General features: G+C 41.4%; 1 protein-coding gene across 1 annotated transcript in view; it reads right to left on the bottom strand.

Annotated features, from left to right (window-relative positions):
- The window catches only part of LOC311225731 (uncharacterized protein), a gene marked incomplete at both ends in the record, with an annotated part of 149,416 nt that extends 138,209 nt beyond the window's left edge, over window positions 1–11,207 (bottom strand). The window contains 3 exon segments of the mRNA XM_084311125.1: window positions 3,658–3,752; window positions 7,666–7,838; window positions 11,109–11,207. Coding sequence (XP_084167251.1) covers window positions 3,658–3,752; window positions 7,666–7,838; window positions 11,109–11,207 — 367 coding nt within the window.
- Window positions 11,208–12,336: the final 1,129 nt, after the last annotated feature.

Genomic DNA, 12,336 nt, shown 5'->3' with positions numbered 1-12,336 from the left:
ATTATTATTATTATTACACTGTAAACATGTCTCGTGGACAGACTTGGGCGAATGATGAAGTGAAAGCCCTGATCGACATATGGGCAGAAGACCAAATAAAACAGCTGCTTGTGGGCACTCACAAAAACAACGAGGTGTACAAGTTGTTTAGCGAGAGGATGGCGGTAATGGGTTATAATTGAACGATGGATCAATGCGACATCTCTTCTACTATCACGCTTCTTGCGGCTGTTTGTGTTTTCGCGGATTTCACTTCCTGAAGGGGAGGGATTTCCACTCTCCATTGTGTCCAATAGACGAGCGCCCTTTTCGACCGCGTGACATTGTTCAGAAAGTTTGGTGCGCTTGACAAATTGCAATGTGAATGCAGACAAACCAAATGACGAATGCAACAATGTTGCAACTTCACCACCAGAACCGCACCGAGTCCACCAAAACTATATGTGAAAGCGCCCTGAGAAAACTAGACCCTCTGTGCTTTCAGGGCCGCGTCAGCCTCATCAGAGGCCAAACAAATCTGACAGGGGCCCCTCCGTGTATAATTTAGCCTCTGCCAAAATCCTCACAGTGTCGAATCAAAGCAGGGAGAATCAGAGGTACTTAGGGCGGAGGGGAGGTTTGTGTTTCTGAAATGTAGACTCTCCTCTCCACCCATCACCCTTCACAACCTAATTCCTTTGCCAGAGGACAAGTAAAAATAGGGTTTAGTCGGTTTAAAACTCAGCTTCTAATGACCACGGTAAGCCCTGTATTTGTCACATTCCATTATTGTAATGTAATGTAACTTCACGCAACATTTTGCTGTATCTTTTACGAATGAATAATGAACCAAAGATAACATCACTTGGTTTGGGGGGGGGGGGGTAGCACACGCAAACCTGTTGGATAATCTGTAGAACACTGGGATGTTGCGTTTTCCTATATCACGGTGATAAAATGCCATTATATGTTAGACATTGATCTGTCGTATGATCCGTTTGTCACTGTCTGTACTGTAAAGTTATGTTGCGTTATGTTTTTTGGTAGGAACTTTACTGTTTGTCTTCATATTTGTATGAATGTCGTAACGTCTGCTTGCGAAGATCACAACAGACAAACAAAAAAACATTTTAGATGTTGAAGTGTGTCACATTGTATTATGCTCATTGAAAGTATTGAGCTGAAAAAATAGAATATGAATTATGGCCTTGTCAAGGGAGACATCTATGAATAAATCATGCTGTAAAACACGTCCTTGACGAAATTCTTCCAAAGTGTTGCAGATCTGCCATTCAACCTAATCTTATCTCTCCTTAAAAAAAAGTGAACTTCAGGCAAAGACCTGCATTGATTATTAATCAAGATCCTTGTGTTTAGGAGTGGCTGGGTAGCTTAGTGGAGAATGCACTCGCCTACCACCGCAGAGACTCTGGGATTGAATGCAGCTGTCAGCGGTACCTCCGGCTTGGTCAGTCGTCCCTACTAACACAATTGGCAGTGTTAGCGGGTGGGAAGCCGGCGAGGTATGTGTCCTGGTCGGTCCTGGTGGTTTCTACTGGTCGGTCGGGGCGCCTGTTCAGTAGGGAGGGGATCGGGGGGAAATAGCGTGAACCTCGCTGTCAGGTGAAAAGAAGCGGCTGGCTGACTCCACATGTATCGGAGGAGGCATGTAGTAGTTCTACACCCTCCCTAGGCCGACAGTGGGGCAATGCAGAATTGGCATAATGACTGGGATGGGGAGAAAAAGTAAAAAATAAAATAAAATAAAAAAAAGATCCTTGTGTTTGATTCAGATGGATGCCGTTTGAACTTTGTTCTTGGGCCCTCGACTGGCTCTACTGTTGTTCTCTGTTGACACATCAATCAATTCCAGAAGCAAACAAAATTCGAAGAGTGAGCTCAGTAGAGTGCACATGTCCATGAGGTGGCATGCCTACACTCTGGAGTCAATAAAGGAGCTGTGGCAGAATGTTTAGACTGCCCATTTTTCCTCCCAAGTTGGTAGAAACAATGGTCGCTATGTGCAAAACAACGTGGCTATTATCTAGTCCGACTAGATTGAATACAGGTTGGTCAGTGTGCTTGCCTCATCCTCTGGTCAGAAACAGAAAATGTACCCATAATACACAGAATCTTCCTCTGGGTGCCCTCTGTGCCATCCCAACCCCTTCGCAATTCACTGTCTATGGAGCAGCTTTAGTACTTTGTACCTAGTAATAAAAGAGCACTGAAATCATTCCTCCTCGACAGTAACGACGCACTGTCACAACATTACACATGTACAGCACCCACCACGTTAGCAGGCAGCTGACGTGATGCACTTGGTATCGACTGCTGTGAACTTTCACTGCTTTGATTTGTGATTTGGTGGCGAAGCTAAATTAAGAGCTTATTCAATGACTCACAGACAGGCACCTTTCCTGGCGGGTACAGCCGTTTTATTTTGCCAAATAGTGAACAGTGAAAATAACCCTAAACACAACCCTGCTTAGCTTACACAATGTTGAAAATAAATAAAATTGTGTGCATAGATCACTAGATTTATCAACTCTTAACCCTTTCACCTCTGCACTACCAAACGGTTAACCCTTTCACTGTGACAATACACAGAAGGTTAACCCTTTCACTGATAGTAAAGGGTTAACCTTCTGTTGTGTGGCAGTGAAAGGGTTAATACGAATTTCATGCATCCGACTAGGTTTCACGTGAGCACTTCCTGGTTGATAAGATGACAATGGCCTAATAGGCAATAGCGAACATTAAATCCTTAACCTCTTAAGCCTGATCGCCATAAAATTGCCATAAAATTCAATGTAGATTGTTTCTTTACCTTTATGTGAACATCTAGGAAAAAACAGCATCTCAATCTAATAAAAAATTACGGAGTTATGGACATTTTAGAAAAGTAACTGTACTTACAGTACAGTAGATTTCATTCACTGTCTTTGCAGCTCTTTACCGGGCGCCTGGTGGTACTAAATCCAGATTTAACTCTGATCCATAGATCTATGACATGGCCATAATAAGGTCATTTATAGGCCTGATATTCTATATTCTATATTCATATTGATATTGTCCGCAAAATGCATTACTGTATCTACAAAAACCCATGTAAATCATCTGCCCTTTGTTAATTTGCTTAGCTTTTTTGTAAACTTGATCTCAAGAAAGTGTTGAATGAGCTCAGTGGCGATTTATCACTTTTGGTCAATGTTAGCATGGTGTTATTCACCATCAACGGTGGAAAAGAAATTCTAAATTCCAATTATTTATATTCTCCTTTGATTCATTTGATTCATACAATTTACTCAAGCAACAGACACAATATTGCTGACACTGTGAATACATTCAATGAGTTCCATAGATGTCCCTAGATACCAAGAACATGCAAATAGACTTTATAGAAAAGTAGGAAAATGTTCAATATGGCTAGGGGCTTAAGAGGTTAATTGTGCACAAAACAAATTACACCAATCGACCTTGTAGTTTGCCAGATTTACTGCGGACAGACACACAAGACCGATTACATGATCTCCCCCAGGCTGCCGCCTGGTGGGGATAACAAAGAGAAAGTAATCAAATCCCTTTTTCAACCCGGGGTCTGGTGCTGCACTAGCGGGGGGCAGGGAAGAAAGATGGGTAGCTGTGTTGAATCTCTGGTGATGCAGCACTACTCACATGCCAGGAAGCAGTCCATACTGAAAGAGATGTTGTCCAGGGAGATGGCTGAGCCCGCTCCAGGACCATCCTCTGTGCTGAACTGGAGCCAGAACCTAGAGAGAGAGCGTGTGCGCGCACGCGCGCGCGCGAGAGAGAGAGAGAGAGAGAGAGAGAGGAGAGAGGGGGAGAGAGAGAGAGAGAGAGAGAGAGAGAGAGAGAGAGAGAGAGAGAGAGAGAGAGAGAGAGAGAGAGAGAGAGAGAGACACACACACAATTACAAAGGCACTCATTTCCGGTGAAAGAACGCCACAATTGACAGCCATAATTGTATTGGTAATGGTGGATAAGCTCTTGTAGTGAGTTTTGTGTCACAATACTGTAACGTCCTCGGAAAAGGATGACTCACGAGGCTGTTGTTATTTCTCACTTTGGTTTATTCAACGCTTTGCATAGGTTTCAGTATACAAGTCTGGGTGCATCACCTCTGCCTGCAATTCCCATGCATCAAGAGAGCGCACCCTAGGTGCCACACCCTCTTATACTTTTCCGAGGTCAGCCCCTGCCCCCTCCCCTCTACCAATCCGCACGACCAACAGCGTCGCCTGCCAGCCCCAGGTTGGTAGAGCGCAGAGCGACAGCCCGGCCGACCAACGACCCAAATGTCAGGGTTGCTACAATACAATTTGATCAGTTCGGATGAACTTGTGTACTTTCTGCCTCTGCCTCTGCTGTGATCGAGAGAGAGATAGATATTCACTAGAAATAACATTATTTCACCTTGAGGGTTCGGGATGGTTGGCTGGACGGCCGCAGACTGAAAATATGTGAAAGGGAAAGAGAGAGAGAGAGAGAGAATCCCATTCATAATAAAACACAAGATACTAGTGCCGTACAAGTATCTTGTGTTTTATTATAAATGTGATTCTCTCTCATTTTTATTTCAGCCGCAGAAGATGTGAGAGGTAGAGAGAGAGAGAGGATCACAGTGCCTAAAGGGGAGCGCAGTTGAACATATTTCACCTGTATGAGCCACTGTACGCTTTCACATTTTGATCTGTGTTGGGAAACATTCCTTACTGTTTCCCCACAGCCAGAGCCAAGGGCGAGGAGTTGGTCCCGCCTTCCCCACTGTATGTCTGTTAGGTCACACTCGTGTATATGTACAGCTTCAAAGAGAATCAATTGCGCTGTGACAGTATTTTCTGAGAGAAATACTGTGTACAATGTACTACTGACACTCTGACACTATATATAAATACTAATAATAACAAACTACTAGAGTTTTGGATACAATGTACAGGTATAGACCTGTTCAGTGGAATTGCATTGCTAGGGGAACAGGTTTGGTCCAAGCTTATTTCCTGTCAGCTATTGTATTAGCAAACACTGCAACAGGAAATTAACTTGGACCAATTTAGAATGTTTATGTTTTAAGTTAGAAATGTTCTGTAGTTCTATATAGTATAAATCTAATTTGGATGTAAAATATCAAACATGGTAGTGCGCCCATAAAGTTAAATCTCCCATTTGGTGAGTATGAGCGTCATATCAAAAACCAGGATCTGGCTAGTTCCAGCTTTAAGCCAGCGACGTGACTGGACTGTCCAAAGCCATACGAGGCAACATATGTAAATAATTCTAATTTTAATGCCATCTGGTACCGATGCCACACGGACAAAAACGACCACACCAACAAACTGTCATTTTCCAAATGTAAAAATGGTGGCCTGGTGTGTGGTAATTAAACAAACCACACGTGAGTATTTTGTGCTTGCTATCAAGCAACATGTTGCCATGCCAACAACCACACCACAATATAGTCTAAGTTTATTTTGTATTTATTTTTTACCCAGGGACAGTGCACATTAATCAACATATTCAGTTTCCACATCAATGTAAATGTGCAAGAGTTAGCTAATGAGCTAGTTTTCATCTGTAGTCCCTGCCTAACATGCATGTATTTATGGTGTGGGTGGAAACCGGAGTACCCAGAGGAAACCCAAGTGAACACAGGGAGAACATGCACACTCCACACAGAAAGGCCCCCTTGGGTTCGAACCCAGGACCTTTTTGCCGTGAGGCAGCAGTGCTAACCACTGTGCCACTGTGCCGCCCAGATGCACATGTCATGCAGTACAACCCCCCCCCCCCCCCCCCCCTCTTCCTCAATTCTAATTCAGTGCTGTTGGCAAGCACTTCAGCGGGGCTCTCCACACTAAAGCCACGATGCCAAAAACAAGCCTTGGCAAGGTTCACCTGTAGGTTGAGGAGGTAGTAGCGTTCTAATTAAGACCACAAGCCATGCGCTGACGGCATAATCCTTGGAAATCCGAAAACTTAATGACTCTGAAGGGAGGGGGAGTAATCCGAGACCTCGCACGGCAAAGAGAAGCCAGAGATGAAACACTCGACCAAAAAGCATCGCATTAACAGCATTCATTTTTATTCTGTCTCTCTCCTCTCGCTCTTCTTCTTCTTCTTCCTTTTTTTTTTGGTTCATTTTGTTTTTAACTTCCATCTTCTCGAATATAAAGAAAACCAAGGGCTGCAGCTAATTGGTAAGGAAGGAGGATGAGTAGAGCCTCACATTTATAGATTTTTGTTCTCTTAGAAGAATGGCATGAAGAAAAGAGGAGATTATACTGTAGTAGTGTACGTGCCTGCATACACACATACTTACACACACACATACACACACACACACATACTTACACACACACACATACACACACAGACACACACACACGCTGGCACACACTGCAAGACTGTGGGAGACCCTGTGGTGGGAGGCTGGGGTGGCCCTGTGGTGGGAGGCTGGGGTGGCCCTGTGGTGGGAGGCTGCGGTGGCCCTGTGGTGGGAGGCTGGAAGGCCCCTGTGGTGGGAGGCTGAGGGGCCCTGTGGTGGGATGCTGAGGGGCCCCCGTGGTGGGAGGCTGAGGGGCCCCCGTGGGAGCCATTAATATAGCAAGGTGAGAGGAGGGAGAGTTTGTTGGGGAAAAAACGGAATGTACTGTAAATGGTGAGAAACTGCACTTGCCAGAGAGAGCGAGGGGGAGGAGAGAGAGAGAGAAGCGGCAGCACTCGTTACTCGCTTGATGAAGTTAGTGATAAGAGATGCTCTTTAACTCTTTAATGGCCACACCCGAGTATAGTCGGGTTATCTCGCCAACGGTTGAGCACCAAAACCAGAGTATACTCGGGTTTTGATCCTTTGATCTTTTCCTTTGATCCCCGTTCTATACGGCGGTCAGCCGGAGCCATCTAGGTGTCTATGATTCATCTACCTACGTTGGAATTGCAATGCCGATCGAATATCACCAGGTGGCAGTATCGCCTACCTTTTGAACTCTGATCCCCTATGTCTATTTTACCGAACCTGAAACATGTTTCTGTAACGATCACAGCTTTTTCTAACAATCGGACTTTCGGGGTAAGACTACCCACCCCCCCTTAATGATTTTGTGAAGGTACATATGTACATGTTATATACCTTTGATTTGGGAGTATTTGGGGTTTCAGTGAATCAACCAGAACGATTCGGGCTTATTGCATATAATGCGTCCTATCTCGCGATCTATGGAAAAATACTGGATTATTCCGGAAATGGGGCACTGTTTAGTGTGTAGCGTGTAACAAACTACAGTGTGTAGAAATGAGCTGATTAGTCAGTAATGGACTATGAACAATGCCTGTAAAATGAGCCATACTATTGTCTCCATAGCTATAATACAGAACACACGATGGGTCTGCAAACATAGCTAAAATGGTCATTAACGCTGGCGCCAAACAGTGCAGATGGTGAAAGCTAGTGGCCGTGAATGAGTTAAGAGTTCTGACGTGACATGTTTGTGTGTGTACAGTATGTGGTGTGTGTGTGTCTGTGTGTGTGTGTGGGGGGGGGGGTTAGGGAAGAGTCGTCACCCCCCCCCCCCCCCCTCTCTCTTTGACGCTTCAAAGCAAGGGCCGTGGACTTGGGACCCTCTCAGGTGTTTAAGACATGTGTGTGAGTTGGTGGAAGAGGCGTACCAGTCAGCCAGCCCATACAGGGGCAGAGCCATGTGTCTCCAGCTCCTCTCGGATCTGGGTTCGCTGGCGGAGTGCCACAGTCGCCGCTGCTCCTCGGGTCCCGTGCCGTTCTCCACGATCCACAGCGACAGCGACCCCTTCTGGAGGCCTCCGGAACACACTGAGAACCGCACCTGTTCAGATGTCAGCAGAAGGTGCACACGTTTGGTGGTCTGTGCGCAAAGCGACATGTGGGAAACGGACTCACTGCATGACGTTCATCGAAATCCACAAAGATTAAATCTGCAGTACAGTGGGATTGACTGGCGTACGGTAGATCTGGTGGGACACGTTGGGAGTGGTTTCCATGACCACCTTTTCGAATAGGCATGTTGGGGCATTATGTATCAAACTATAGTTAATGATTGCTTTTTGTGATTTGAATGCAACTGTATCTCTTACAATAAGGATTGGATTTAATCGTTAATAAATGTCTTTTTGCTTTTTAAAAAGTAAAAGTTGAAGCCTGTGTGTTTATTCACAGGATATTTGCTTGGCACAGTTCACACCCGGGAGCTGCCATGTACAACCGCAGTCCGACACTGCAGCGAGGCAGTTTAAGGGTGTTTAAGCCCCTTGCTCAAGGGTACTTCAGCTGTAGTTTCGAGGCAGGGGAAAATGTTATCAAGTGACTTTCTTGAATCACACAAGTGCCGCCATCATTCGAACCGGTGACCTTCTGCCCACAAGCCCACTTCACTGAACGTAAATTCCCCCCAAAAACCTGCCAGACACCTGACTCCAGTGACTCGACTGGCTACACTGCTCCTGCTCGCTCCAGCACAGTTCTGTCCAACTGTTCCTATGACAGACGCTAGCGGGTGTGTGAACCTGATAATTGAGAATTAAATGGAAGACAACCCGGGGCAGTGATCGCAAACAGGGAACAGACTGCGTGGTGCAATCGTCCCCCTCCGTAACAAGCTGCGAGGTCCCCGATACTGACCGGCGAGGTTTTCAAATATCAAGATTACAGACACAGTGCGCACTGGGCATGACATGAAACACGATCTTAGTAGTAGCTAATGCCCACCAAAAAAAAAGGGGGGGGGGGTGTAGGAAGACTGGGAGAGGGATTTCTAGTGCTAATCTGGAGTCATGGGCTAATCTTTGGCTGCATGCCCTTGGAGCCTGCGGTGGTGTATAGTGCTGTCCTGAACATCTTTTTAAATGTATTTTTATTTACACCTGTACATATACATCGACCTCTAGGCAAAATACAGATAATACTAATAATAATAATAATAATAATAATAATAATAATAATAATAATAATAATAATAATAATAATAATAATAATAATAATAATAATAATAATAATAATAATAATACGTATTATTATTATTATTATTATTATTATTATTATTATTATTATTATTATTATTATTATTATTATTATTATTATTATTATTATTATTATTATTATTATTATAATAATTATTATAATAATAATAATAATAATAATAATAATAATAATAATAATAATAATAATAATAATAATAATAATAATAATAATAATAATAATAATAATAATAATAATAATAATAATAATAATAATAATAATAATAACAACAACAACAATAATAATAATAATAATAATAATAATAATAATAATAATAATAATAATAATAATAATAATAATAATAATAATAATAATAATAATAATAATAATAATAATAATAATAATAATAATAATAATAATAATAATAATAATAATAATACTACTAATAATAATAATAATAATAATAATAATAATAATAATAATAATAATAATAATAATAATAATAATAATAATAATAATAATAATAATAATAATAATAATAATAATAATAATAATAATAATAATAATAATAATAATAATAATAATAATAATAATAATAATAATAATAATAATAATTATTATTATTATTATTATTATTATTATAATAAAATGTCTACAAATAAATTGATTAAGCTGAAGACTGAAAAAAGAGTACCCTATCCATGGCACAATGCAATGGAGTTTCTATCAATTTGCAGTATATCTTGCATTTCATCATAAGATGATAACAGTAATGAAGTACATTGTGGAACAGAGACTACCCTTGAGGTCTATATTTTCCATGAATTAGATTCCAGCCTTCTCCCACGAAAAACCTTTTCCCATAAATGTTATCCCTGAATCCGGAATATTCCTATGCCCTCATGTTCCAGCATACAATTGTGTTTATGTTTTTTTATAAAATAATTTCTGTCCTAAAGATATATATTTTACTTGGATGGAAGGATGATCACTTGGCAGTTTTGTTTCAGATTTCCGAGAATAATTTTAGGAAGATCTAACAAAAATTTGCTACTCTAAACCAGTGTTGAAGATGCATCCAGAAAAGTAATTTTTCAAGGGCAATACCAAAATAAATGTGGTGTTGTTTAAATTTCGTCCTGACAAAATCTGCACATAGGGGACTGTTGTGGCCAAAAAAATATATAATAACTTGAATTGAAAGTATAAGAAAGATGTATCATACCTCATTCCAGGGTATACAAAAGTCTAATACATGTTCCCATTTATCCATAGTCTTGCTGGGGAGAGCTGTCCATGCATTTCTTCTCAAGAAATAGTCATACATCTTTTTCTAATTCGTTTTTTTCATTGCTTAGCCAAATATAATTTTTTACATGTGGGTAGCAAACTAGTTCCTGATGTAAATCTTTATTAATTCACCATTTTCCACTTGCAATAAGTTGATTAAACATTTGAACTGAACATCTATCTATATAAAAACAACTACTGTATCTTCATGCGAGTCGCGCAGATCTCAGCAAAAAATCTGTTGATAAGTCATATTTACATCATACCAGCAACGACATTTAGTGGAGGCTATTATGTGTGTGCTATATAATCTTAACACCTCCCCCTTCCTGTACCCTCATTCTATTCCTTTTGTTAACACCTTTTCTTCTCAAAACCATCTGGTGCAGCTTTAATTAAAGCCAACTGATTGCTTGTGCCCCTCATGACATCACAAACAGCAATAATTCGGAACTAATCTGAAGAACTCCAACCCTGGCCAAACGGCGAGGAGTACATCAGTCATAAATAACATTTCAGATGGTCAAATCCATACAAAGACTATAGGCAAACCCTGTTTTCCATAATGTTAAGCATGTGGGGGGTACGGTTACAGTGAGATCATCTGCTACTACAATGTCCTCACATGTAGAGTAGAATGTGTGTGTGTGTGTGTGTGTGTGTGTGTGTGTGTGTGTGTGTGTGTGTGTGTGTGTGTGTGTGTGTGTGTGTGTGTGTGTGTGTGTGTGTGTGTGTGTGTGTGTGTGTGTGTGTGTGTGTGTGTGTGTGTGTGTGTGTGTGTGTGTGTGTGTGTGTGTGTGTGTGTGTGTGTGGTGCAGAATATGTCTCTCACCTCGCATGGGGAGTTTCTGAGTGGAGGGGGGAACAGGGGGCTCCTCAGCAACGCTGAACCATGCTGCCCTTTAGAATGGCCGCCTTCCACACTGAACATAGCACCTGGAACACGCACGCACACACGCACACACACACACGCACGCACGCACGCACACGCACACACACGCACGTGCGCACACACACACGCACGCACGCGCACACACACACGCACACACACACACAGTCAAATGTATTATACACATCACAATGCTCATTTACAATATGCCTTTTATTAAACATGTGCATATGCATAGCGGTCTACTGTACAGTATATTCCATTAGTTCAAGGTAACCCATGTCTTAAAGTCCAGGTAAAGCAAATTCTGATTGTTTCTAAACACATTATACATGTTAGTTGCTGGAAACATATGAAAATACTGTGGACTACAGTATGTAGAACTGAATTGTGGAGACCAGTTTTTCCCCATTTTTGTGTTCAGGATTTTTTGGGGTGGGGGCCCCTGGCTAACTCAGACCCTTAGTACATCGTACAAGTTAAACCAGGGCTCAGTTCTAGAATCCAACTTTAGCTTTGGAAAAAAGATGTAGTGTTGCCAACTCCATGAGCGCCTTGTCTTTACTGAAAGGTGCTATATAAATGTAAGAAATTATTATTATAATTATAATTATTATTATTATTATGTGTGCAGGACAGACACCTATCATTATTGGAAAGAAAACTTGTAGCGGATCTGGTGTTGATGAATGCACATGGAAATGACAGATGGATGAAAAGACAAGGTGGTGAGGTAGAATCATCCGTTTGCATTATGCTCTTTTTATTTTCTGTATTGTCTATTTTAGAACCTTATGTTGCCATAGTGAGGTGTAGCCTACCTGTTCTGAGTAACCTGACAGGCCTGGTACACCAGTCTCTCGCTCCCACTCATTATTTACACACAAATAGACTCCCAAAAATTATAATAAATCATAATTTACATATATATATACTGTATATTCTTCGTCTCAAGAGTTCAATTGGAATATCTAACGTATCAGTTTGCATGTGTAGTGTGACAAATAATTTCCCATGATGATGACAACATTAATTAATTACCTTCATATCACCAGGACCAAAGGTCACAGTGAGCCATTGTGAAAATGTTGTACAACCCAGAAGGCTATGAGCCCAATTAGCCTTGGGGTTAAACAGATTCAAGAATACATTTAGCTCTAGGTTAAGTGCT

The sequence above is a fragment of the Notolepis coatsorum genome, assembly GCF_963971535.1.
Source record: "Notolepis coatsorum genome assembly, chromosome: 3".
NCBI classification, from domain to species: domain Eukaryota; kingdom Metazoa; phylum Chordata; class Actinopteri; order Aulopiformes; family Paralepididae; genus Notolepis; species Notolepis coatsorum.
Note: the sequence above shows the minus strand (reverse complement) of the source record. Positions and strands in the feature narration are given on the sequence as shown.